The sequence below is a fragment of the Chlorella variabilis genome (genome assembly GCF_000147415.1).
Source record: "Chlorella variabilis unplaced genomic scaffold CHLNCscaffold_11, whole genome shotgun sequence".
In the NCBI taxonomy this organism is placed as follows: domain Eukaryota; kingdom Viridiplantae; phylum Chlorophyta; class Trebouxiophyceae; order Chlorellales; family Chlorellaceae; genus Chlorella; species Chlorella variabilis.
The window spans coordinates 20,375-46,659 of NW_005435077.1; the positions used below are offsets into that span (position 1 = coordinate 20,375).

The following is a 26,285-nucleotide window of genomic DNA, read 5'->3' on the forward strand; positions in this document are numbered from 1 at the left end:
GGCAGAAGCCATCGTCACCGCCAACTACCTGCGCAACCGCTCTCCAATCTCATCCCAAGACACCACCTCCTACGAACTGTTCCACGGCACCAAGCCTGACCTGTCCCACCTGCGCACATTCGGAGCCCGAGCCTACGCCCACGTTCCCACCGTGCTGCGCACCAAGCTCGACGCCGTCAGCGAGCCCGGCCGTTTCATCGGCTACCCCGCCAACACCAAGGGATACAAGATTCTACTTGACAACGGCAACATTGAGCGCCACAAGGCCCGCCTCGTCGTCAAAGGTTTCCACCAGCGCGAAGGCATCGACTACGACGAAGTGTTTGCCCCCGTCTCCAAATATTCCACCCTGCGCACCGTGCTAGCCATCGCTGCTGACCTGGACCTGGAAATTCACCAACTCGACATCAAGACTGCATTCCTCAACGGCAAGCTGGACGAGGATGTGTACATCCAGCAACCACCTGGCTACAACTATGATAACCCAGACCTGGCCTGCAAGTTGAACAAGGCCCTCTACGGACTCAAGCAAGCCTCCCGAGCCTGGCACCGCACCCTGAAGACCGAGATCGAGTCCATGGGCTTCAAGGAGTCAACTGCTGACCCAGGCCTCTTCATCAAGCCCTCCTCACCACCAGCCTACCTGCTCATCTACGTCGACGACATTCTGGTCATCACCAACAACACATCCATGCTTAACTCCGTCAAGAACCAGATCTCCACCGCCTTCGAGACCCGGGACCTTGGTCCAGCCACCTTCTTCCTCGGCATCGACATCATCCGAGACCGCACCACCAAAACCATCAAGTTGACCCAGACCCGCCATACCACTGACCTGCTGTCCAAGTTCAACATGGAAAAGTCCAAGCCCTTCGATACACCATCCAGCATCGCCATCAAGCTCACCGCCGACGGCGAGCCACTCGACACCAAGGAACATCCCTACTCCACCCTCATCGGCTCCCTCATGTACCTGGCATCCTGCACCCGACCTGATATTGCCCAAGCCGTGGGAGCGTTGGCCCGCTACATGTCCAAGCCCACCACAACGCACTGGACTGCAGCCAAGCATGTGCTCCGCTACCTCGCCGGCACCACCGACTACGGCATCATCTTCACTCCATCCGACTCCACACTCAACGCCTACTGCGACGCCAACCACGCTGGCGACATTGACACCCGCCGCTCAACCACCGGCTACGTGTTCACCTTCAACAACGGCGCCATCACCTGGAGCTCCCGCCTGCAGCCCACTGTCGCTGCATCCACCACCGAAGCTGAGTACATGGCGGCCGCCTCCACCGTTAAGGAAGCCCTGTGGCTCCGCAAGCTCTTCACCGACCTGGACCTCCACATTGCATGCATCGACATCAAGTCCAACAGCCAGTCTGCCATCCACATGCTCAAGAACCTCGTCATCTCCCTCCGCTCCAAGCACATCGACATCGTGCACCACTTTGCCCGCGAGCGAGTCGCCCGTGGAGAAGTCAACTTCTTCTACATCCCCACCGACTCCATGGTCGCCGACATCCTGACCAAGCCCGTGCCCACCAACAAGTTCCAGTTCTGCCGCGACGCATGGGCATTGCCTAAGTGCAACAGCTGTGCAGCCTGCGTGGGAGTGTTGAGCTGTGACAATGCCACGTGTCCAGTCTACACATCCGCTGCACTGATACCCTCATTCCCGCCTTTCCCGCCCCAGACACCGCACAATTGTGTTTCCCCACCCCATTCCCAGTTGATCGACACTTGTGCCACTCCCTTTCGTGCACCTGACCCAGCCATTATGCTCACCGATACCATGATGCCTTTGTGCCGCATCGTACCCGCATCGTATCAGGAATATCTCAAGTATATGCCGGGAATATGCTCCTCCACCCCAGATCTATTTAACGCCGCCTCTAGTGCGAATTTACTACTCTTGCTGCCTTTGTAAATACCTCCCGTCAACAAGCTCACCAGCGTCGGCGAGCCCATGGACGCACGCACCCCCGGCTATGCTCAGCTGGTTGGGAGCTTGCTGTATCTGTCAGTCTGCACACGCCCCGACATCGCCCAAGCCGTGGGAGCTCTCGCCCGCTACATGTCCAAGCCCAGCCTCGCCCACTGGCAGGCAGCCAAGGGCGTGCTGCGCTACCTGGCGGGCACCGCCAACTACGGCATCACCTTTGGCGCTGGCGGCCCCGGGCTGGAGGCCTACTGCGACGCAGACTACGCCGGCGACATCGACACCCGGCGCTCCACCACCGCCTACGTCTTCATCCTCAACGGCGGTGCCATCAGCTGGTCCAGCGCCTGCAGCAGACCGTGGCGGCCTCCACCACCGAGGCTGAGTACATGGCGGCAGCCGCCGCCATCAAGGAGGCCCTCTGGCTGCGCACCCTGTTGGGCAACCTGGGCCAGCCCATCCAAACCATCCCCATGCTGGCTGATAGCCAGGGCGCCATCAAGCTGCTCAAGAACCCCGTCTTCTCCATGCGCTCCAAGCACATCGACGTCATCTACCACTTTGCCCGCGAGCGCGTGGCACGCAACGACGTTTCCTTCTCCTACATCAAGACTGACCACATGGTCGCCGACTCCCTGACCAAGCCCGTGCCGGCAACCAAGTTCGACTACTGCCGCACCGCCATGGGCATCACCCCCTGCAGTTGAGCAGTCTGCGTGGGAGTGTTGGACGGCGGGCCACCTGGCTGCACCAGCGCCCGCCAGCTGTCCAGCCTGCTCACCTACAGCACCCACCGCGTTGGGACGCGGCCAGACCGAAAGCCACGCGCCCCACACCCGCGCCAGCTGGCAAAACCCAACGGTCAGCTCCCCCACCCAATGCCATCTGTCAGCACCCTCCAGCTGGCGGCGACATCTGGCAGGCACCCGCCATCTGGCCATTCTCCCATGCATGCATAAAATCCCCTGCATTTCGCCTTGTTGGTCATTCTCTCCTAGTGCCCTTCCTCAGTGACTGCCCTCTGCAGTCTGGTGTAAAGCCCTTCTCTCACAACAGATTCCCGGAACAGGAGATGCTGCCATGCCATTCTGGGGTGCCCTGAGCTGCCACTGGCACTTGAAGGGACGTGTAATGATGGGTCAGGACAGGTGGGAGGGTCTTGAAGGGTCTGGATGAGCATGACAGCATGGCTGGCAGCAGGGGGTCCCGCAGTGCCGCCGACGCGCTGCCCAGTGAAGGAACATCATGTGTGCCATGCTGGGTGCAAAGGGGTCCAGGGGGGAGGGCAAAGGGCTCCCCCCCCACCAACAATCAGCACCACCCACACATGTACCTGCATCGTCAGCGCAGTACTGCGCCCACAGCGCCTGCACCTCCACCGCTCCTCTGGCACTCCAAGGGATGTGTAATGGTGGGTCAGGGCAGGTGGGAGGGTCTTGAAGGGTCTGGATGAGCATGACAGCATGGCTGGCAGCACGGGGTCCCGCAGTGCCGCCGACGCGCTGCCCAGTGAAGGAACAGCATGTGTGCCATGCTGGGTGCAAAGGGGTCCAGGGGGGAGGGCAAAGGGCTCCCCCCCCACCAACAATCAGCACCACCCACACATGTACCTGCATCGTCAGCGCAGTACTGCGCCCACAGCGCCTGCACCTCCACCGCTCCTCTGGCACTCCAAGGGATGTGTAATGGTGGGTCAGGGCAGGTGGGAGGGTCTTGAAGGGTCTGGATGAGCATGACAGCATGGCTGGCAGCACGGGGTCCCGCAGTGCCGCCGACGCGCTGCCCAGTGAAGGAACAGCATGTGTGCCATGCTGGGTGCAAAGGGGTCCAGGGGGGAGGGCAAAGGGCTCCCCCCCCACCAACAATCAGCACCACCCACACATGTACCTGCATCGTCAGCGCAGTACTGCGCCCACAGCGCCTGCACCTCCACCGCTCCTCTGGCACTCCAAGGGATGTGTAATGGTGGGTCAGGGCAGGTGGGAGGGTCTGGAGAGGCATGGGTGAGAAGTGGCAGCAGGCAAGGACGGTGCTGCGGGCGGGAACGGCGGCGCCGCCACGCGCATGCTGCCAGGTGGTCGTTTTCCGGCACGGGGACTGCCAGCAAGGGCAGGGACAACAGCAGGGCGTAGTATCCTCCGCGGGGGCGGCAGCGTTGGCGCTAGTGGCAGTCAGCGCAGCCAACAACAGCCCACTCACAGGGCAAGGGCCTCGGCCACCGACTGCCCCGCCGGCTGGGCAGGAATCGGGACCGGCGCCCCAACCGAGAAATGCAGCTGCATGGCGCGCTGGCCAGCAGCCGCCGCCACCACATACAACCCCCCGGGGGGGGCCCGATGCGTCCACATGGCCTCAAAGTCGTCCAGCGTGAGCGAGGCATCCCTGCCACGGAACCACTCACAGTGTAGGCACCGCCAAACCGCCGCAAATCCTGGGAGGCTCTCGTCCAGTCGCGGCGGATGGTGGCCCGCACAGCGGCGACGGTGGCGCCACACACCGCTGCAGCGTCAATGGGGATGCCAGCCAGGGAGCGCCGGGCACGCAGCCGCCACACGCTATGCAAGAAGGGCAGGCGAAGGTGCACAAACGTGCCTGGCAAGCGGCGCCGGGCGCTACACCGTGGCCTCGTCCGCAAGCCAGACGCGTGCCGTGGACCAGAAGTTGTGGCGCAGTGGTTTACACTGCCCGGGAAAACAAAGCCCAAGCGCCATGCGAGGTTGTAGCGATCACTCCTCGCCCTCCTGCGGCTCGGGCTCCAAGCGTATGAGATCGTCGATGCGCAGGATGGTGATGGCAGCCTCGGTGGCAAACTGGATTATCTTCAGTTTGCTCAGCGCAGGCTCCACCACCCCCGCTGCAATATTGTCCCGAATCGTGCCCCCCACCAGGTCCAGCCCGCTCTGCAGCAAAAGGGCGAGGGATGAGAACGGCGCCGTCACATGCAAGCCAGGAAATGGGCGTGCAGCACTGTCAACAAAGCTGGCTATTGTCCCGGCACAAAGCACATACTGCACCTGCGCCAGCGCTTTCTTCTCGGGGTTGGTCTGCGCGCTGTAGTGGAAGGCGCGCAGTTTAGCCACCAGCTCCGTGGCATCCTTGGCTGCATTCACCGCCAGCGTCTTGGGAATGATCTGCACCACAAGGTTCAGGGTGGCTGAATGCGTGATGGCCTCCATGGTGCTCATTTCTGCGTGGATCGAACAATCGGCCAAACAGCTCCCATCCAGGCTTACCAGCAGTGCGTCTGCAAACTCGGCAATTGCCAGCTGCTCCCGGCTGCCAAGCGTGGTGGCAAAATTTTCAAGGTACACATTGAGCGCAGCCTCCACGGCACCGCCGCCTGCAGGAAGCAAGGGGGAGAGCAGACAGCCAGTGTTGTCCATGCCGGGAGCAGCATTATTGGTGCAAAATCTCCAAAAATGTCAGACATTCCTATTACCACCCAGCCAGCCACACCCACCTGGCACCACCTGCCCACTCTCCAGCACGCGCTTGACGATGCAGAAAGCGTCATGTAAGGAGCGGTCCATCTCATCCAGCATGTAGTCATTAGCGCCGCGCAGCAACACTGTGATGGGCCAAGGAGAGGGCAGTGAGAAGACGAGGGCAAGTTAGCCGAACACCAAGCGCATAGGGCAACCAGCCACAGCACCAATGGCAAGCCGCCAAATACATCATAGCAGCAACCCGACCACTGCCCATGCCCGTGGCCCACCCACCTGTCACAGCCCGCGTGTTCTTCGGGCCCCGGATCATCAGCATGTCATTGTCTGCAACGCTCTCCTCCACCACCTCCTCCGCCACACCCAAGTTTGCGGGGTCAAACGTTTCGTTGCCCTCCATGTCTGCCAGCGTCATCACAATGCTGCCGCCAGTGGCCTTGGCAACACGACTGCGTAACACCAGGAGTATCATGGCACTTGGCGCATCCGGGAGGACTGAAAAATGGTGGGAGCATCAGCAGGCATCCAGCACCTCGTGGAGCTGCCACCATGCACCCACGCACCGCAGGTCATCCTTGGGCACACGTCGGCAGGCAATGGCACCCGCCTCCACAAAGTACTTGAGGGCAGTGTCGTCAATGCCTTTAGTAGTCAGGATCACGTTGGCACCTGCACGGAGAGGCAGCGACACAGATGGAGGTGCATATGGAAGTGCAAGAATAAAAGGGTCTGGCAGCAAGAGGCAGACTTCATGCATCGAGATATGCTTGTAGCAGGGAGACAAAACACCCTGACCCCACCTGAATCAATGATTTTCTGGATGCGCTCGCGCGTGATGTCCAGCTCACGTTGCCGGATCAGCTCCAGCTCCTTGGGGTCAGTCACCAGCACCTGCGCTTCGATGGCAGCAGGGTGGGAGGGAGAGGCAGACAGGGGCAATCATGGCGGACGTCCATGTCAGGCAGCACACGTGAGCAACAGGCGCAGGCAAGGCTGTGCACACACCTGCACACCAAAGTGCATGCGTGCTTTCTGCAGGTTCATGTCCAGGCACGCGATGCGGGCATTCTTCACATTCTTCGGCATGCCCTGCACCAACAGCCAGCATATGGCATCGCGGCAGGTGGGCAACGGCTAACTGACTGGCAGGCTGAGAGCAGACAGGAGGCAGACAGACAGCAGGAAGCCACTTCTTGCTAAGAAGGGTGGTGCAACACACCTGTGCCGCTCGCCCAAGGTTCAGGGCATAACCATCTAGCAGCTGGCTCTCCTTTGCGCTCTTGCCATGGGCTTTGAGGATGTTGATGGCGCCAACCGGGTACCGCACCCTGCATGGCAGCACCGCCGTTGAAGTAGCAATCGAAATATTTGGGTCTGGACAGCCAACTACGTTGCCTGCTCAGCAACGGGTGGGTCACTCCACAGAAGCTATGCACTCCCAGCCCAAGACACGTGCTGCAGATCATACCTGCCCGTCTCCTCATCCTCGCTTTTAACCGCCGTTACCGCGTCCACCACAATGCGACCAAAGAAGTCTGAATCCGCTCCCACAATCTTGCTGCTCATGGCCGTCTTGGCCGCCGCCATGAGCGTCTCAGCGCCCAAGCTCGAGGTGGGGATTGCCAGCTGCTGCTCAATGTATTTACACGCCTGCAAGTATCGCCCGATGGCACAGCCAAGGCAGGCCGTAGGCACCTTGCAGCACAGCCTTATCGTGCTGCTGGCCTGAACAGCGGCCCGCACGCGATAACGACATCGCTTCCTTCGGATATCATGTGAACACGGGTCGAGCCCATCCTCCATGCAACCGTTCCCTGCGCTTCCTTCCCAGTCAATGCACATGCTCCGCCCGCTCACCCACCTCGCGCATGGCCAGGCGGTAACCGCCAATGATGGAGGTGGGGTGGATCTTGGCGCGCACCAGCTCGTTGGCGCGTTTGAGCAGTTCCGCGGCCACAATGACCACCGACGTGGTGCCGTCGCCCACCTCCTGGTCCTGCAGCTCCGCCAGCTCGACCAGGATCTGCAGGCAAGGGTGGACCGAGAGGGCCGGCGTTGCCGAACCTGCAGACCCTTTGGGTGGCCCACGAGGTGAGTTGCGTTGTTGAGACAACACACACACACCACCGTTGACTGCCCTCCTCCGCCACCCGCCTTTGCCGCCGGGTGCTCCACGTCCAGCAGCTTTAGGATGGTGGCGCCGTCGTTGGTGATTGTCACATCGCCAATGTCGTCCACCAGCATCTGCAGGCGAAGGAAGGGTACACCTGATCACGATGCAAGGTGCTTGATCAGGATGGCGTCGTGCATGGCCGCCCTGCAGCCCCAGCAGCGCACCTTGTCAAGCCCAACCGGCCCCAGGCTGGTCTTCAGGATGTTGGCCACCGCCAGCACCGCGGTGGCGTTCTGCGTGCGGACATCCTGCCCCGTGGTGCGCTCGCCGTGCAGCTGCAGCTGCGGTCCCGCTGCCCCCGCCATTGGCAATCCCAATTCGCCGGCAGGCAGATGAAACGGCGCTGGGCAAAGTCAAGTCTGGGGCTCACTGATGGGCAGGGGCGGCGATGCGATCAGCAAATGTAGACACACACACAAACTGCTGGGGCATCGCAGGGCTGAGCCAGGCCTGAACGTCCAGAACGTCCAGCAAGCAGAGCTGGCGCTGATTGGACCTCCTGAACTTGCACATGTAGCTATTATGCATCGCATGCAAACACTGTTTCGGCTCAATTCAGGGCGCGGCTGGCCCAGCTGGGCGCTCCGTGCACTTCGCGCCTGGCAGCCTCTACGCCCTTCTCGCGCCCCTGCGACTGAATTGAAACCCTCGGCGTAACCTACAGACCGGACTCAGGCCCAGCCACGCCCACCAGCGCCCTACGGGACCTCTTGCGTTCTTGCTATGCTGCTTGGGCGGCCCAGCTGCTGCCCTTCGACCGCCACCACAGAATCGCATCCAGCAGGGCGGTCCCAGCAGCAGGCACCAGCCCGGCGGCAGCGGCGGCAGGCAGCGTCGCCAGCCTTGGCGTGTGCCATGCGGCGGCGCGGAGTCGCCCTTCTGCGGCAGGCCGCGGCGGGTCTGACCAGCAGCAAGGCTTTACCCTCGGCAGGTGAGGGGGTCACGAGTGGCACTGCTGCTGTGCGCGCCGGCTTGCTCTTGCTCTGCTGGTCCAGCGTATGCTCTTGAGCTGGATTTGACCGCCAACCTGCTCGACCCATGGGTAGGTGTGCGTCGGCGGCTGGCACCACTGTCCGCTTCCCCGCATGAGGTGTATGGCAACGGCAGCAGCAATGGGAGTGCGGCGCCAGCGAGCGCCGCAAGCCTGGCCACCCAGGCTGCTGGTGACAGCACAAGCGCCCCCGGCAGCGCCTCCTCCAGCAGCCAACATTACGCCGCCATTGATGCGGCGGCACCGCCGGGCTGGTCACCCCGCCAGCGCGCTATGCTGCACGGCAGCGTGCGTGCGAAGATAGCAATTCTTCAAACCCATTTGGAGGGCAACACTCAGCGGCTGTGGTATCTGAAGCGCGAGCCCGAGCTGCTGTCTGCGCTGGGCATCAGCGCCAACGAGCTGCAGAGCCTGGTGCTGATGAAGTATGGGACGGGGGAGGAGGCGCTGCAGCAACTGATGGCGCTCTTGGCGAGGAAGCAGGTGGCAGTGATGGAGCTTGAACAGCAGGCTGGGCGGCAGGCGCCACAGCTGGCGCTGCCCAATTATCGCCCACAGCCACAGACAGGGGTGACGCCAGCATCAGTGCAGCCGCCGGCGCAGCCGCCGCAGCAACAAGGTTATATGCCTTCCTGGCGGTTGCAGCAGCAGGCGCAGCAGGCAGCAGCAGTGGAGCGGTGGGGGCAGCAGCCTACGGCAAGCCCACTAGAGCGCACGGCCCCCAGCAGTTCCCAAGTTGTGGGTGGCGCAGGCAGTTATGCAGAGCGCCGGGCACAATGGCAGCAGCAGCAGCAGCAGCAGCAGCAGCAGCAGCAGGAGGCGGCAACCCCCGTGCGGGCCTCCATCCGTGATCTGCTCAACGAGCGACGGATTCGGCTACCTCAGTACGCGCCAGGCACCTACAACCACGCGCTGTGCCCCGAGTGCCAGGGCGGTGACAAGGGTGCGTGCCAGAAGCCCGCTATGCAACCTGTGGTATATCGCCACTGGCCAGCCTGCCTGCCGCGGCGGGGGTGGGTGGTTGTGTGGGGGGAGGAAGACACTTCTCTGCGCCCCATCAAGCTGCCCTCCCCTGCCTTGGTCTTCTTGCAGGCGAGAAGAGTCTGAGTGTGACGATAGAGGAGGGGAGCGACGCGGCGATGTGGAACTGCTTCCGCGCCAAGTGTGGCTGGACAGGGCGCGTCAACACGCGCCAGGGCACCAGCAAGGCATATCGCCAGTACACAAACGAATCAGGTGTGATGTTGATGCTGATGGGAATTGCTGCCATGTCCTGCACTTGCAATAAAGCCTGTCGCCACTACTGGCAGTGCCGAATACATCTGCCTGCCCACCTTTCTCTTCCCTGTCCTGTCCTGCTTTGCCAGGCTTTGCGGTGACAGCAATGCGCAAGCGCAAGGAGGAGTCTCCGCTGCGCCCCAACCCCAAGTTCGATGCCGAACTGTCGCCAGAGGTGGTGAATTTCTTTGCCGGTCGGGGCATTACCGCTGCCACGCTGGTGCGAAACCGTGTGGCACAGGAGACGCTGGCAGATGGCTCCACTGCCATTGCCTTTCCCTACTACAGGTGAGAGGGATTAGGGCAGAGGAGGGTGGGAAATCAGCCGCACAGAGCGTGGCTGCTAACCATAAGCGCCGCTTGCCTTGCTTGCCCTCACAGAGACAGCCAGCTGGTGAACATTAAGTATCGGTCAGTTGGGGAGAAGAAGTTCTGGCAGGTGCGAGGCTGCGTGCCAGCAATGCTAGTGGCAATGGGAGATGTATAGGTGGCGCAGTTGGCACCCTGGGGTTTTCACCACCGCTGCTGCTCCTAATCCTGCTGCAGGTTCGTGGGGCAGAGAAGGTGTTGTTTGGCCTGGATGACGTGGTGGGACAGAGCGACATCGTAGTGGTGGAGGGAGAGATGGACAAGCTGGCACTGGAGGAGGCGGGGTTCACAAACGTGGTGTCGGTGAGTAGGCTTCTTGCACCAAGGGGCCGGAATTGTGCTTGGAAGCTGGGATGCTTGCATGCCTTCAACTCGCACCTTCCTGTTCGTTCCCCGCCGCATTGCTCCTGCTGCGATCCCTGCCCGGCACTTCGCAGGTGCCAGATGGTGCGCCTGCACGGGTGAAGGAGGGCGAGGTGCCTCCTGCCGATCAGGATACCAAGTTTTCCTACCTGTGGAACTGCCGAGCTTGGCTGGACCAGGCCACTAAGGTCGTGATTGCCACGGGTGAGCTGGATATCTGCAGAAAGGCAGCAGAGCACAGTCTGGCAGCAGGGGCACGCAGCCACACAAAACAGGCAGGTGAGTTTCGCATAAGCGGCCATCCACGCACATGCTGCAGACAATGATGCCCCTGGCGACGCGCTGGCTGAAGAGCTGGCGCGGCGTCTTGGGCGTGAGCGGTGTTGGCGGGTGCGGTGGCCACTGAATAAGGAGGACCACCAGTATGCGGCAGAGGTGACTGGCGTGGCGTACGTGCCCCAGGAACAGGAGTCCGGCAGTAGCACAACTGGCAACTCGGTGGCGGCAGCAGCCAACGTGCAGCAGCAGCAGCTGCAGGGGGTAGGAGAGGCTGCAGCCGACAGGTCGTCTGCCATCGAGGCGGGGGCTGAGGCGCTGCAGCTGCGCGTGCAGCCGGCGTTTTATCGTAAGGACGCCAATGAGGTGCTGATGCGGGATGGAGCCGCCATGCTGCGCGCCTTTCTGCTCAACGCCGAGCCCTTCCCCATCCGTGGCCTGCTCAGGTGAGCAGGGGCCTTCGGGGAGGAACGGGGTGCAGGGGTTGTGGGCGATGCATCCATGTCAAGCGGCGCGCATCCCGCATTCCCTGCCCTGCCCTGTCCTTGGTCCACAACGTTGCAATACTGCTGTGGTGCAGGTTCCATGAGTACTACGATGACATAATGAAGTACTACCGCCTGGAGCACAAGGACGGGCAGGGCCGCTCCACGGGCTGGCCTGCGCTGGACCAGTTGTACAAGGTGGTGCCTGGCGAGCTGACCATCGTGACGGGTGTGCCCAACAGCGGCAAGAGCGAGTGGATTGACTCGCTGCTGGCAAACTTGGCGGAGCAGCACGACTGGTGCTTTGCGCTGTGCTCCATGGAGAAAAAGGTGGGTGGTCACGCGCAGATGGGTGGACCTCAAGGACAGGAGTGTGCGCGCCGCAAGGTGATGGACCCTGCCACCTCACCCTATAGCCCACTTGCTTCCACAACCGTTGCACCCCTCCACCGCCACACAACTGCAGGCCACCGACCATGCGCGCCAGCTTGTGGAGAAGTACATCGGCAAGCCGTTTTTCGACCTGCCCTATGCACGTGGCGTGCGGCGAATGAGCGAGCGTGAGCTGGACGAGGGGCTGGACTGGATCGATGACCGCTTCCACCTGGTCAGGTGCGGGCAGGATGGCAGGCCACGCGTCTTGTGTAGGGTGGGGAGGCGCTAAGCTGTGCCAAGGGCATGGAAGGCATGACCCCACGCACTAGGCTGGAGCAGCCCTGCGCTGCCCTCAACTTTTGCCCGCGCCTGCACTTTCTCCTCCTTTGCATCACTTCCTTAGCCCTGACACCAACTGTCTGTTGCCTGCCTACCTTCCTGCCTTGCTTCCAGGTACGAGGATGATGCTCTGCCGGCAGTGGACTGGGTGCTGGATGTGGCACGTGCCGCCGTCTACCGCTATGGCATCCGTGGCCTGGTCATTGATCCGTACAACGAGCTGGACCACCAGCGCCCCGCCTCCATGAACGAGACCGAGTATGTGAGCCAGATGCTGACCAAGGTCAAGCGCTTTGCGCAAGTGAGTGGCTGGTGTGTTGGCAGGCTGTGCCACATCAACTAGCCGGGTGCATCAGTAGTTGGGGGAGGGATGCAGGCACTGGTTGTGCGGGAGCCCAGTCTCGTGCGTGTTTTGCTACCTTACGGGTGCACCTTGGATCCAACTGTACTACTACCTTTTTAGCCCACACCATGTTTTCTTGCAGACTACGGGCGTACATGTGTGGTTTGTGGCGCATCCGCGCCAGCTTCGCGATTGGAAGGGGCAGGCGCCCAACCTGTATGACATTTCCGGCTCGGCTCACTTCATCAACAAGGCCGACAATGGCATCGTGGTGCACCGGGACAGGGACCCAGAGTCTACTGTGCAGCACAAGGTGGGGCGGGTGGGGTGGATGGGAGGGGATAGGTGGGGTGGTTAGGAAGGTGTCTGGAGGGCAGCATGGGGAGGCACTGCCACTGCTGGCGGCCTCTTTTCCAGTCTTATCTGCTGCACTGCACCACGCACACCATTGCGCCCCAGGTGAACATTCTGGTGCGCAAGGTGCGCAACAAGGCGGCAGGCACCATTGGCGACTGCGTGCTCGAGTATGAGCGAGTCAATGGGCGGTACATTGACCCGGACAACCCGTCCAGCGGCCCACGCACCACTCAAAGGGTTGACTTTGACCAGCTGTTGCGCCAGGAACGCCTGGCACAGATGCGGGCAGAAGAGGCAGCACAAGCGTCAGCGGCAAGGTCGGAGTTCACGGTGGCAGGCGTGCCGCTGGCTGCAGAGCGCGATGCAAGAACGGCGGGGGTGGGCTTTATGCCTGCCAGCGACAAGGCGACGGCAGGGGTGGCAGCATTTGCGCGAGGGTTGAACAGCTCCCAGTCGCAGGCGGGGCCGCAGCGGATGCTGCAGCAGCAGCAACAGCAGCAGCGGGAGCAAGCGCCACAGCCATTACTGGAGCAGGTGGAGCCGCCAGCGCCACCACCGCCACCAGCGGTGACGTTTGGTGCTGACGGCACCGTGTCGAACGACCCTGTGACTGATGAGCAGGAGACGTGCGCCTGGCTTGATGGAGCCAGTTGATCCTGTAGTGTCCAACCGAGTACTGTCTTCAGTTGTTGCGTGGTGCCTTTGTTTCTACACCTCTCGCATCTCATTCTCCAATCATCCTTTTATCTCTTCTATCAACTCTCTACGATGTGCAATAAAGTACCTGATGGCAGGCAAGGAGTTTAAAGGTTCTCTTCTTGGGTCCGCGCGCCGTCTTGGGCGGGGCGCCTTGCGGGCTGCTGCAGCTGACAGGAGCCGAATCCATGCTTGCAACATACCGCAAACCCAGGGCAAATTTCTGCCAACTAGTAGTTTTTGCACTTTATGCCGCTGGCTGCCTCAAGCAAGTTACATAAGCCGCTGACAAATGAGCGGCAGTAACAAATCCATGTCTGATTCCTGGAATAGCCTGGCCTGGACCGCACAAGCCACGAGGCTGGCAGCTAAAGTGGGGTGCGCTGGTGTAAAACCAGCGACCCACGCTACTAGGGTGGAGCCTCGGGAGCCGCCCAGAGGGTGCAGAAGGGCGTGCGGGCTGTCTGCACCGCCTTGCCTTGCAGCCGTGCTCCTCACTTTGCGGCCCAAAGGGCTGCGCATTGTGTCAAGGTCTTGGAAAGAGTGCAAGTCCCGCTGCTGGGCTGCCCACACATCACAAGACCGCCCATAGCTGACGCAATGAGCTCAATCGCCCTTCCGGCGGAAAGAGCAGCCTGCAACAGCGAGGTATGGGGGGGATGGCAAGATTACCAAGCAACTCGAGGGTGCAGCGGCACCCATGCTGCCGGATTGCGTCGCAGTCCCCCTCCCCACACAACTGCTGGTTGCTGCAACCAACAACCGACTCCCGTCTGTTGCCACCGCCACACTCAATTGCTACATCACTCCGCCGGCCTCAGCTGGCCCCTTTCATAGTTTCCTGCTCCAGTTGCCTGCTGGCCTCGCACCCTCGGTCAGACGAGCCTTGCCGCCAGTGGGGACGCACAGCACGGTATTGCAGCTTGGGCACACCACGACGGTCTGGCTGTGGCTGAATACAGTAGTGCTGCAGCAAGCAGGGCAGGCACACAACGTGTCAGCCGATGAGCAGAGCTGCAGCAAAACACATCCCCGGTACAACAAGGGCATGACAGCAGATGACGTGTAAAGCAACGTGTACAGCAAAATCGTAGATTGTGCTAAAAGCAGTCAATTAGCTGAAAACGCCGAGACAGGAGCAAATCAGTGCAGTTCAGTGACCGCCGCCTCTTGCGCCTGGCGGTGGGTCGCGTCACTGCTGGTTGGCAGCCACCCCTTCCACCCCCGGCAGCCCCCGCAAAACTCACATGGTGAAACAGCCCTGGCACTTCACATCCATGAAGTAGGAGTTGGGGGAGGCCACCAAGCGCTTGAGCTTATGCTTCCGCTTCTCCAGCTCCGCCGGGGGGTTCAGCAGGTCGATGTCGCACGCCAGCACCTGCACGCAGCCCACAGCCGGCTCGTCAAGGGCTGCCATTGAAGGAGGGGAGCCCTGCTAAGCCCACGCACTGCCACCATCGATCGCCGACCAGGCTGCCGGGCTGCGCCGAGCCCCGCAGCAGCATCAGTCCGATGCACACAGCCGACGGGTAGGCTGGGGCGGCGCGCCAGGGGGCAGGGAGAGCCATGGGGAGGTCCGGCACCTCATGCGCGCCATGCTGTCGCTGGGGGAGGATGGAAACCGGCCCAGTCCGCCCCCGGCATAATTGCAGCAGCTGCAGCCCCCCCGGTGGGCCCCCCACCCTGCACGCCACATGCTGGCCTGCACGCACCATGGTTGCCAGCGCCTTCTCTGTCTGCGCTCCACGACAGAGGACCCGAAGAGGCCGGTGGCGGCATGGGCCGGCCCCCTTGTGCCACCGGGCAAGCGCCCTGCTAGTCCCGGGACGGAGCAAGCGCCTGCCAGCCGGCGACCAGCGTATGCGACAGCTAGTGGTTGTTGCAACCCAGGGAACGTCCTTGCTGGTTCACTTCATCCCGATCCCGCGGCGCCTGTTAAACCTGCAGCAGCCATGGAATCGACTGAAATGCAGGGGTATTTGATGGCGGGATAGGAAGCAAAGGTCGTGATCAGCGTTGTGTGTTACCAGCACATGTGGGGCCAGGCGGCGGTAGGGACGCAACCCTGCCCCATGGCCGCCCGCTGGCCGCCCGCCCGCCTATGTGTACGCTGCCCACACTTGCTTCCAATGAAGGTGTTGTGCCAGCCTTCACGTCGAAAATTTGCACTAATTGCCTTAATATTGACCATCTACGGTGCCACGAGGGCTGGGGCGCTTGTTAAGGCAGAGGCATGGTGCCAGGTTGGGGCGCCGCAACTCTGGGCTCTCAGTGTTCAACTGACAGTTCAACGCAGTTTTGAACTACGCACACTGAACTACTGCACCCCTTCTGAACTACCGCACCCGCTTCGCCAGAGGCCTGTCAAGCCCCTCGTCCATCCCGTGTGTGCCCAGCAGCACCCCCGTGGCCAGCGTCTTGGTGTACTTGCTCTGCCGCCGCGCCTCAAACTCGGCGAAGCCCTCGATGGCGTGCAATGATGCGGGAGTGATGGGGTTGTCGTGCAGGCTGATCGTGGTCAGGCTGGTGCAGTTCAGGAGGATGGCGAGCGGCAGCGTTCTGATCTGGTTGCTGTCCAACTGCAGCAGCTTGAGGCGGTGCAGGTTTCCAAGTGACGCCGGAAGCACCTGCGTCGGGCAAGGCATTTGGGCTCTTAGGAAATAAGGGTTGCCTGACCAGTGATCCTCCTTGCTGGGACCAGACCAGCAGCGCACGCCCCGTTCAACCAACACATGCCGCACCTGCAGCGTGTTGTGGTGCGCGTCCAGCTCCTCCAAGGCACCGCACTCGCCCAGCTCCTCTGGCAGCGCCGTAAGCTTATTTTGTGCGACCAGCAGCTGTTTGAGCCGGTGCAGCTGCCCCAGCGAGCGAGGCAGCTGCGCGAGCAGGTTGTCTGCAACGGACAGTGTCTCCAGCCGGGCCAATCTGCCGATAAAGTCTGGCAGCGTTCCTATTCGGTTTCCATCCAGCACAAGATACTGCAGAGAAGGGGAGGGGGGCGGGGCGCCTGTAGATGCTGAATGAGCGCAAATTTGAGACGGCAAAGTGAACCAGCAAGGGGTGCTTGTCTGCAGAGCGCGCCTTTATGTTCTGCAGGCCGGCCAGGCTGGCCAGGCTGCCATCGGCTATGCGGTTGTTCTGCAAGACTAGCCGTTGCAGGCTGGACGGTAGGCTCGGTGGCAGCCGCTCGATGTGGTTGTCGGTGGCGTCTAGCACCCGAGGGCTCGTCACCTGCGCAACCTCCGCCGGCAGCTCCTGCAGAGCCGGCGCGGCAGACATGTATGCAACGCAGCCAGGCCTCGCCCCTGCTTATGGCGGCCGCCCTCACAGTGCCCAGTGCCGCACCTTGAGGCTGGCCCCCCGAAGGCTGATCACTCCGGTGGCTCGCCAGTTGGCCACACGCTCGCTCTTCTTGTGCCGCACATCGTTTTTATCAACAGCGGGGCTGGCGCAACAGTTACCCATGCCTCCTGCAGCTCAAGATGAGCTGTTGCTGCAGGCGGCACAGGGCCCAGGGCCACGCACCGATGAGGGCCCGCCGCAGAGAAGCCGCCGTTGGCGGCAATGGACCCCTGCCGTGGCGTGCGCATACCTGCGCACCCCCTGTCAAGCGCAGGATGTGTGGCAGAAGCTCCCAGGGTTGCGCCACGCGTTGCCGGCGGGCCGTCGATAGCGCTGGGGAATGAGCGAAAAGAGACAGCTTTTCCTTCGCAAATCTAATCAATGGGAATCAACGTGGAGCGAGGGTTCGGGGTTTAAAGAGGTGAGGTGCGCCGCCCTCCCGCCCCCAACTCAGCGCAGCAGAGCATTGCTCACCGGGCACCCTCCTTCCGTTCCTGGTGCTCCTGGGTGCTGTGACAAACTGTGACGAAGAGAGAAAACTTGGCACTTGTGCAAGTCGATCTTGTGGGTAGGAAAACAACCACAGCGTGTGGGTGGGACAACGGCAAAGCCCGGGCCCCCCCCGGGCGGGGCCCGGCAGAAAATGAACGCTACCAAAGCCTTGTGCTGTGGGCGGTTCATTTGATTCCATCCAGTTTGAAAGCCGTCTGGACAACGAAAAAATTTCGGGATCCATGGTACGGCCAAAGGATTCACAGGCAAATCGACCGCCGCCGCCAGGTGTCCCTCGACTTGCCGCCAGGGGTGCCTCAAGCGCCTGGAATTTCCTTCGGGGCTCCCGCCCACGCATCTGAGCCTGGTTACTGTCTGTCGTCGAGCATAACTGGAAGCAGCCGCGCCAGTGTAGTTAGGTCGGGTCCCGTCGCTCAAGCTCAGGGTGAGCCAGCTCGCCTCTGTGATTGCACCTCTTCCATAATTTCTCTTTTTGGACAGCACATTTATTGACGGCCCTTGTTCGTCGCGCTGATGCAGCTCTGGCTTTCTAGGTTTGGCAGTCGTGCTCCTCTTAGGCCTGCTCAGCTGCTGAGCCCACTGCTCTCCCAGCTCTGCACCCCTGCCAGGAGCCGCTGAGCAGTTGGAAAGGTAGGGCAGGCCTGCCTGCCGCGTCCGTGTCTGCAGAGCAGCAGAGAGCAGCAGCAAGGGCTGGCTGTAGCCTGCTGGGAAGGCGTGGGTAGCCCAGCGCTGGGCTGGGCTGGGCTAGCCTGGTGGCAGGCAGCCAGCACACCTGTGTGCTGCTCCAAGTTTGGTTTCCACCTGCAGACAGCATGCCAACCCACCTGCACCTGGCAAGCACATGCATCACTGTTGGGCGGATATGTGATCGCCGCCGGCCCGCGCGCCGCCGCTCTCCCGCCTGCAGGCCGAGCGCCATGAGCGCGGCAGTGCACCAGGAGCCGGCAGAGCAGGAGGTGGGGCTGACGCGCACTCACGTGGAGACTTTGGGGACCGTGGGTACGCGACAAGCCTGCCCACGGACTGGCCTGCTTTGCCTGCCTCTGGGCGCGGGAAGGGGCGGGGCAAGGTTTGGGCGGACTTGACAAGGCAGGCCCGCCATGCTGTCCCAGGTCGCCACGCCGAGTTGTTGGAAGAGGACGAGGTTGCAGGCATCAGCAACAGTGTCGGCCATGGTGGCGACACGACGGCCCCCTTCGATGCCCAGCTGCACCTGCCACTGCTCCCCCTGTCCCCCCGGCACCATCACCAGCTGCTGACACACGGCTCCACATCGGCACTCTTCCGCACCCAGAGCATTGCTGGCAACGTGGCGCCTGCGCTGCATCTCAGCCTTGACCTCCCCCTGGTGGACCTGGGCCTGGCTGGCAGCCTGCCGCAGCTGCACGCCATGCCTGGTCAGTATGGCAAGCCCCGCCTTGGCCTGCGCTGCCGTTTGCGCCGGAACATGCCAGCAACAACACCCTGCTGCATTGAGCTGCTGCAGCCAGCTGCCCTCCATCCCGGCACACATGTGCATCCTTCACACATTTGCCCCCTTGGCCACTGCAGGGCTGTTTGGCCTGCCGCCTGCCAGCATGCCGGCGGGCCTGCTGTCTGGCCTGAACTTGGACCAGCAGCCACTGTCCAGCTATGTCGTCGGCAAAATGGAGCCCACCCTGCCCCACTTCAAGGTGCGCGGGCTGTCCGCAACAGCCCCTGCCTGCTAATCGCATGCGCTGAGAGGACCTCAAGCGCTCCGCTGCTGACGTTGCTGCATGTGCCCTGCTTTGCCCTCTTGCTTGCAGGGGCCATCAGAACTTGCCCACGGGCTGCCTGGGAGCTATGGCAGCGGCGAGCAGGACCCCCTGGGCCTCTTCCTCCACCACCAGCACCTGATGCTGCATCCCCAGGTGCCGCAGGGGCAGCGGCAGCAGCATGAGACATCAACCGGACCATCCTCCTCAGTCAGGCGCATGCCACGTGCCAAGGCCTCACCAGCCGAAGATGCGCCAGCCCCGGCAGGCAGCGTGCCCCAGCCCAGGCAGCATGCTGCCAAGGAGGAGCCAGGCGTTAGCCAGCATAGTGGGGAGGAGGCAGAGCAGGCCAGCCACGAGGAGGAAACGGAGGAGGAGGCTCTGAAGTCTTCTTCGGAGGAGGAGGAGCGGCCCCGCAAGCGCCGGGGGCAGCGGCCGGCCGCCACCACGGTAGCAGCAGCAGCAGCTGCAACTCCTCGCAAGTGGGTTGGTTTGTGCCCCAAGGCACTGCAGCTTCTGGCAAGGTTGCACGCACGCTCGCACCAAGGCTCCCTCATTTGCCATCTCTTGGTGCGATCCCTCATTGGCTCTCTGTTGTGCTGTCCTGTGTGCAGGCGGGCGCAGCGCGGCAGTGGCGAGTCGGGCGCCGGCACGAAGCTGGATCGCAGCAGCCGCTTCCGTGGCGTGACCAAGCACCGCCGCTCTGGCCACTATGAGGTGACTGCATTGCTGAGTATCGCAGCCAATCTGGCTTCTTATAAGAAAGCCAAACTCTTTTAAATTCTGATCAACCACTTTGCTCTTGGTTTGAGGCCCTCCAATAACCCCCCCCTGCAGGCACATATCTGGGTGCGTGAGCTGGGCCGGCAAGTCTACCTGGGTGAGTAGCGCCCACCCAGTTGTGTTGTTTTGTTTGTTCATCCATGGGTGCACTGTGCTAGCAGCACTGTCGCTCATTGTCTGTGTGTCTGTCTGTGTGTCTGTGTCTATGCAGGTGGGTATGAGCAGGAGGAGCACGCAGCGGAGGCGTTCGACATTGCGGCGCTCAAGTGCAAAGGCCGTCGGGTGAAGACCAACTTCGAGATCGGCAAGTACGCCGACCTGCTGGGCTGCATCGGGAAGATGAGCATGGAGGAGCTGGTGATGGCCGTCAGGTGTGTGACCCAGGGCTGTGCACCATGCTTCTCGGCGGCGCCAATATGCACTGTCAGTGCTGCCAATCATGCACGTATCCTGCTGACCCACAGACGCCAGAGCCAGGGCTTCAGCCGCGGCAGCAGCTCCTACCGTGGAGTCACACACCACCCGTCTGGCCGCTGGGAAGCCCGCATCGGCGTGCCCGGATCCAAGCACATCTACCTGGGACTCTTTGCCGAGGTGAGCTGATGACCCAGCCCCTTAGCCTGTTAGCATCTGGTTGTCCACCGCCCGCCCTGAGCTTGTCACCCGCCTTTCACTCTCAGCCCCCTCATCTGCTGCAGGAGGCCGATGCGGCGCGGGCGTATGACCGTGCTCTGGTGCGGCTGCGGGGGCGCGGCGCGGCCACCAACTTTGCGCTGAGCGACTACCGCACCGAAATGGCGGACTATCATCAGATGCAGAGCCGCACTCTCAAGGCGGATGAGCGGTGAGATGGATTGAGTGCTGGAGAGCAGTGGAACAGGGAGCAAGTGTCTGGACCGCTTGGGGAAGTGGGCCTACAAGCAGAGTAACTGACGGTATCGCCGGGTGCTGCAGGTTTGCGGAGATCCAGAGCACGCCTGCTCTGCTGGAGCGCTTTCTCAAGAGCGGTTGTGAGGTGCGGAAGCCATGCGTTAAGGCGCACAGGCGTTTGAATGGCTGTCTGACATTAACATCAAGTGCCTCTCCTGCTCCCTGCTTTTTGTTATTGCAGAACTTCCCCGACCTAGCCTCACCTTCGGGCGCAGCCCAGCAGGAGGGCCAGGAGGATCAGGAGGCGCAGTAGAGTGTTGGTGGGCAGGGATACCAACACCGATGTGCAGGTGCATTGGCACTTCTGCATCAACGCTCAATTCGATGGACGACAGTTCAAGACTTCAACTGAAGACTGGTCACTTTTATCGCCATGTGTTTCACTTTTATGCAGTGCCTGTGGGACAGGCCTGCAGTTGGATTCTTCCCCATTTCTCATTGGTCATCTGTCCGCAATGTCTTGTCTCAGACGTGCACACTGGTTCATAAACTTGTTCAAGGGTCGTTTGTAAGGAACGCAGGAATAGGCAGTGCGTGTCGCCGATGAAGGCCAGGGCTGACAAAAAAGCTCCCTGCAAGCTCAATCTGCGAATCGCACCGACTTCTTGCCGCTGCCGCTGCCCCCGTCTGCCCCCTTGGAGGTCATCTGACTCCTGAAGTTGCTGTCCCGCAGTGAGCCCAAACCGGAGCGCCGCGCCAATGCCCCCACCCCCGACCGCGGCGACAGTGGCCCGCTGCTGCTGCCACTGGCACCGCCCAGCTTGCTACTGCTGGCGGCCGGCAGGCCCAGGGAGGCCAAGCGGGCAGCGCCAGTCTTGTCGCCCTTGGTGCTGCGACGCCCCATGCTGCGCGTCTCTGCCTCCAGCGCAGCTTGCTGCTGCGCCTCACGGCGCGCCTCCTCCTCCTGCTGCTGCTGTTTCCGCGCGCGCATGGCCGCCGTCACAGCCCGTCCCCGCCCCTTGTCGTCCTCATCCCCCTCCAGAGCCTCGGGGGCCAGCGCAGGCGGCTCGCCCACGTCACCATCGCCGCCTGCACCGCCATCCTCCGCAAACAGGTCTGCCAGCGCCGAGTAGTTGATCTTGTTACTCAGCTTGCGATGGTCCAGCATGCGCATGGCGGCCTGCAGCAGAGGCCAGGGGGTCAAAGCCAGGCAGGGGCGTAGGGAGCACACGCAGTGCACTGCAGATGCCGTGATCAAGGCGGGTGCAAAGCGTCGCGTTTCTTTTGAACCCGCAGCAAACAGCCGCACCAGCGCACAACACAATATAGCTCAGGAGCACCACATTGGCCTTGCCGGGACCCCCACTTTGCTGGGACCCCCACCTTACCCACCTCTTGTGCAGTCTCAGCAGGCGGCAAATCCGCCATGCCCGCCCCCCGGTGGTGGTTCTTGGTTTTGCTGCCCACCGGGCGGCCACGGCCACGCTTGTACGCCACCCCTGCCGCCTCGGCTGCCTCCTGCGCTGCCTGCTGTTCCGCCACCGCGCGCTCCGCCGCCTCTTGCGCTGCTCGCTTGGCCGCCTGCTTCTCCAGCCAGTCCCTGTTCATCATGTTCCATATCTCCTCCTTGCATTTCACCTGCAGGAAGAGTGGAGCACCCATGGTGGGGCCAGCAGCAGCAAACCTCAGGAATCACGCAAGCGGCGTCTGAAAAGGCGGGCAGAAGGCGGCAGGCAGAAATCACAGGGTGGTGCGATGCAGTGCCTTTGTTTTGTCCACGAGCCACATCTCCTCTGATCCATTCAGCGTGCGCACCTCTGCATCATCCGCCAGATACATATCAATGTCGGAATCACCAATGTCCGACAGCAGGTCGTCGCCGCCCTCCTCTTCTGGCGGCTCTGGCTGCAGCACTGGCACAATGGCGCCCGCGCCCACCGTCGCAATGCCGGCCTCCCCTTCAACCTCCTCACCCCCTGCAGCCGCAGTCTGGTCTGAATGCTGGGAATGGCGGCTGCTGCCGCCGGCTGCTCCTGCCGTTGCTGCTGCTGCTGCCGCTGCGCCTGCCTGGGCAGACGGCTGGCAGGGCACCAAGGCGCCGCCACGCTGCCGCTTGTCAGTCTGCTGCTGCAGCGGCAGCGGCTCTGCCTGCGAATGCGGCTGCCCCTGCATTGCTGCGCCTTGGCTGCTGGTGGCTGCACTAGGCACTGCTGCTGCTTGTGCCTGTGCCTGCGGTTGCTGCTCTTCTTGGCCAAGGCCGGCAGCCTCTACGATGCCAGCGCTGCTCGCAGCCCCCTTGCGCTTGCGTCTGCTGCCAGCTGTTGCATCCATGGAGCCGAGCCCGTTGGAGCGGAGATGCCGCCGTGCTCCAGCTGCCTCGCTCTCCTCCGCAACAGCTGCCTCCTCTGCGCTGCTGGGCAAGAACTGGGCAAACTGCTGCAGCTCTGAGTCGTGGAAAGCCGTGACCATGGCCTCTGCTATGCCCTGCTCTTCCTGGTCATATTCGTCCACCTCCTCCTCTGCATGGCACAGGTTCTGGTTCAGGAAAACTTGCAGAGCTCTGAAGTGCAGGAATAGGTGTCTGCTGACCCCACTTTTAACCTCTTCCATGCTGCCCTCAGGCAGCCGTCGCGCTTAAACAACACCCACCCTCTGGCTCCGGCAACGCCAGCAGCTCGGCCATCTCCTTGCGTCGATTGCGGTCAAAGGCGGGCGGATTTGCACCATTGTACACGCCGCCGCTGGACTGCAGGTTGAGGAGGGACAGGGCAGGTGCATGCTGGTCTGGCATCAATTCCTGTGACCACGCACCACTGCAGGGCATCGCAGACCAGGGGAGCGGCACAAATCCTCCCCAGACCCTCAGGAAAGGAACGCGAGACTGTGCTTGCCTGTATGAATTCGAGATAGCAGGCGCGGCACATGGCGTGGGCAAAGTGCGCCTCCCCCATCCCTGCAAGACAGCATGATGGTGCGTGCACAATACACCCAAATCATAAATTGATGGCCCGAGCCTGAGTCTGCGGGCCCACGCACGTCGCATACTCCCGCCGCCGGCCGCCACTCACGCAGGTGCTCGCAGCCTGTGCTCTCGAGCAGGCCCACAGGCTCCACGGGCTGCGCGGCTTCCAGCCGCTCCGTCTCGTCTGCCTCAATCTGCTTGACGCGCTCCTCAAACTCATCGGCGGTGTAGGCGGAGGCAGAGGTGGAGGAGAACTCGTAGAGGCGCTTGGACAGCGTGTGCTCGCCAATGTGCACCACAGCCACCACGTCGCGCACGCTGCGCTCAAAGCCTGCAAGCCAAAGCCGGGGGGGGCGCAGAGAAAGGGTGACAGTGGGTGCGTTGTGTATGGTGTGGTGTGCAGAAGGGAGATGGGGCACAGGGCAGGGTGCGAGCAGTGGCGGGAGGTCTGAGAACAGAGGGGATCAGGGGGGAGGCGGCGAGGGCTGGAGCCAGAGGGCGGGCTCGGCGGTGGGCCGCGGCACGCCCGCGCCGCCTGCAGCGGCCAGCATCGTCGTGGAGGGTCGGTTTTGGGGGGCGGCCCGCCTGCCGGGAGGCTGCTCCAGGCCAGAGACTTGCTGCTCTCGAGGGAGAGAAAGAAGTCACTGGCGCGGGGCGCCCGCGGTAGCACGGCGTTCCAGTGGCACCCAGGGGCGACGAGGTTCGCCAGGAGGGCCGATTTTCGGCGTTCTGGGCCGCTGTCAAAGGGGGCCGTGCTCGCATGCTGTGGCGGAGCGCAGCAGGCATGGCAACGCAGCATGCAGGCAGGGCGCAGGGCTGCAAGCATGCTGGAGCGGGTGGAGCAGCTTCCAGAAGGGGCTGTGGCATGCGGGAGAGGGGCTGATGAGGGGGCAGGACGCGCCCACCTGGTGGCCACCACAGATGCATGGCGCGGCGGCAGAGTGCCCACCAGCCGGGAGGGCCACCCAGGGGCCACCCGCCGCCGCCACCCAACCACCCAGGAGCCACCCGGGAGCCACCCAGGAGCCACTGGGAGCCATTCAGGAGCCACCCAGGAGCCACCCAGGAGCCACCCAGGAGCCACCCGGGAGCCATTCAGGAGCCACCCAGGAGCCACCCGGGAGCCACCCCCACCCCCGCCCACCCAGGTGGCCACCCGGCGCTTCTCAGGGCCACTCCAGGGACCACCCCCGCCCACCCACGATGGCGCCCGCCACTCAGGCCACCCACCGTGGATGTGTGCCGCGATGTAGATGGCTGCTCCGCAGATGCCCGAGGGGCGGCGCCCCGTCTGGATCCAGTCGCGCTTCATGGAGGCCACCAGGCGCAGCGCCGTGTTGGCCACCGCATGCATCTGGCGCCCAAAGTCCAGACGGTCGGCAAAGCGGTGGATGTAGAGCGAGGGATCCACGGGCCTGCCGGGTGGATGCAAGGAGGAGGCAGGCATGGGGCGCTTGACAAGGGCAGGAGGACGGGGAAGGCGGCGGCAAGCCAAGGCTCATCGTCTTGAGCCAAGACTGTTCCCTGCCCCCTCCACCACCATGGAACACAGGCCGGCTGACAGGCTGGCCTCCAGGCTCACTTTGCAAACATGGGGTGCTCGGTGAGGCGCAGCAGCTTGGCAAGCTGCAGGAAGACGGCCCCGAGGGTGAAGACATTGATCTGGAGCGCGTCGCTGAAGTCGATGAGCAGGAATGGCTTGGAGTCCTGGCGGCAGACCAGGTAGACGCAGGCAGCGGCCACCTGGTTGGTGCGTCGGCCGCGCGTGAAGCCCCGCTGCAGTGCCAGCTTGTACAGCCGGTGGGCTGCAGGTGGGACAGGGCGGGGGCAGGGCAGGGCGGAGCGAGGAGGGGCGGCAGCGGCAAGTGAAAAGAGGGGCTGATGCAGGCAGGCCATGGCAGCAGACTTCCACGCCCCCTGATGCTGCGCCACACCAAGGGGCTCAGCTCAAGAGGCAAACGCTGTGCTGTGCGCACACTGAAGCAGGGGCTTGCTGCCCATGTGCCGCCTTGCCGGCCGGCTGTGCCATCCCATTCCGAGCTGCCCAGTCCATCCACACGCCACACGCACCCGCCTCGATGCTCTCCTCCCGTGGCCGCACGCTGAGCTGGTCCACCAAGTGTGCGATTTCGTGGCGGCCACGCTGCTGCGCCTTCTCGTGCGAGTCGGCCTGATAGGCGTAGACACGTCCGCCGTGGATGCGCCCGATGCCGCGCGCCACGCCGCTCTCGTTCACAAACTGGCCCACTACTGTGCTCTCCCCGCCCGCATCCTTCTGGAACGTGATGTCCGCCGAAAAGGCGGTGTCCTCCAGCACGCGGCCGCACTGCACACAGCACCTGCCGGCATGCCGCGGCAGGGACAGGACGGGCGCAGTGATGAGGTGGGCAGGTGGAGGCGCCGAGCACCACGCGCAGGGCGCCGGCAGACTTGCGGGCAAGGGCAGGGGGACCGGGGCGCGGCGGTGGGGGACTCACGAGAAGCCATTGGCGTCGTCCACCTCCACATCCACCTCGCAGGCGCAGTAGTTGCAATAAACCATGCCCGCCTACTCTCGCAGGGTGCCCGCAGGGTGCCCGCAAGCTTCAGCCGACTACTCTGCGCTTGTCCCGCGCAAGAGGGGTGCCCCGCCGCCGCCCTGTG

General features: G+C 62.8%; 5 protein-coding genes across 5 annotated transcripts; 2 read left to right on the plus strand and 3 right to left on the minus strand.

The window, feature by feature from the left end:
- Window positions 1-4,611: 4,611 nt before the first annotated feature.
- CHLNCDRAFT_56162 (hypothetical protein) lies at window positions 4,612-7,989 on the minus strand. The gene is made up of 13 exons (XM_005847300.1): window positions 7,729-7,989; window positions 7,516-7,635; window positions 7,253-7,414; window positions 6,860-7,041; window positions 6,611-6,719; window positions 6,397-6,480; window positions 6,192-6,282; window positions 5,955-6,060; window positions 5,668-5,840; window positions 5,409-5,516; window positions 5,182-5,288; window positions 4,963-5,079; window positions 4,612-4,848 (listed from the first exon to the last, which is right to left on the minus strand). Exons 1-13 carry the CDS (start codon window positions 7,867-7,869, stop codon window positions 4,675-4,677), a joined length of 1,674 nt encoding a protein of 557 aa, XP_005847362.1. The 5' UTR covers window positions 7,870-7,989; the 3' UTR covers window positions 4,612-4,674.
- A 1,406-nt stretch (window positions 7,990-9,395) lies between these two features.
- On the plus strand, window positions 9,396-12,938 carry CHLNCDRAFT_31176 (hypothetical protein; the record flags this gene model as incomplete). The annotated part of the gene is made up of 12 exons (XM_005847158.1): window positions 9,396-9,498; window positions 9,648-9,793; window positions 9,985-10,121; window positions 10,215-10,272; window positions 10,380-10,505; window positions 10,640-10,769; window positions 10,885-11,287; window positions 11,422-11,656; window positions 11,793-11,938; window positions 12,155-12,341; window positions 12,526-12,696; window positions 12,843-12,938. Coding segments are annotated over exons 2-12 (1,788 nt in total), but the record flags the coding sequence as incomplete, so codon positions are not given.
- A 751-nt stretch (window positions 12,939-13,689) lies between these two features.
- On the minus strand, window positions 13,690-15,186 carry CHLNCDRAFT_59674 (40S ribosomal protein S27). The gene is made up of 4 exons (XM_005847301.1): window positions 15,149-15,186; window positions 14,684-14,814; window positions 14,306-14,403; window positions 13,690-14,071 (listed from the first exon to the last, which is right to left on the minus strand). Exons 1-4 carry the CDS (start codon window positions 15,149-15,151, stop codon window positions 14,043-14,045), a joined length of 261 nt encoding a protein of 86 aa, XP_005847363.1. The 5' UTR covers window positions 15,152-15,186; the 3' UTR covers window positions 13,690-14,042.
- Window positions 15,187-20,011: 4,825 nt separating this feature from the next.
- Window positions 20,012-20,658, plus strand: CHLNCDRAFT_23683 (hypothetical protein; the record flags this gene model as incomplete). The annotated part of the gene is made up of 3 exons (XM_005847159.1): window positions 20,012-20,181; window positions 20,275-20,404; window positions 20,509-20,658. Coding segments are annotated over 3 exons (450 nt in total), but the record flags the coding sequence as incomplete, so codon positions are not given.
- A 563-nt stretch (window positions 20,659-21,221) lies between these two features.
- CHLNCDRAFT_57908 (hypothetical protein) lies at window positions 21,222-26,184 on the minus strand (the record flags this gene model as incomplete). Its single annotated transcript, XM_005847302.1, has 9 exons — window positions 21,222-21,860; window positions 22,073-22,318; window positions 22,496-23,199; window positions 23,330-23,426; window positions 23,717-23,973; window positions 24,873-25,057; window positions 25,225-25,447; window positions 25,713-25,981; window positions 26,120-26,184. 9 exons carry the CDS (start codon window positions 26,182-26,184, stop codon window positions 21,321-21,323), a joined length of 2,586 nt encoding a protein of 861 aa, XP_005847364.1. The 3' UTR covers window positions 21,222-21,320.
- Between the last annotated feature and the right edge of the window lie 101 nt (window positions 26,185-26,285).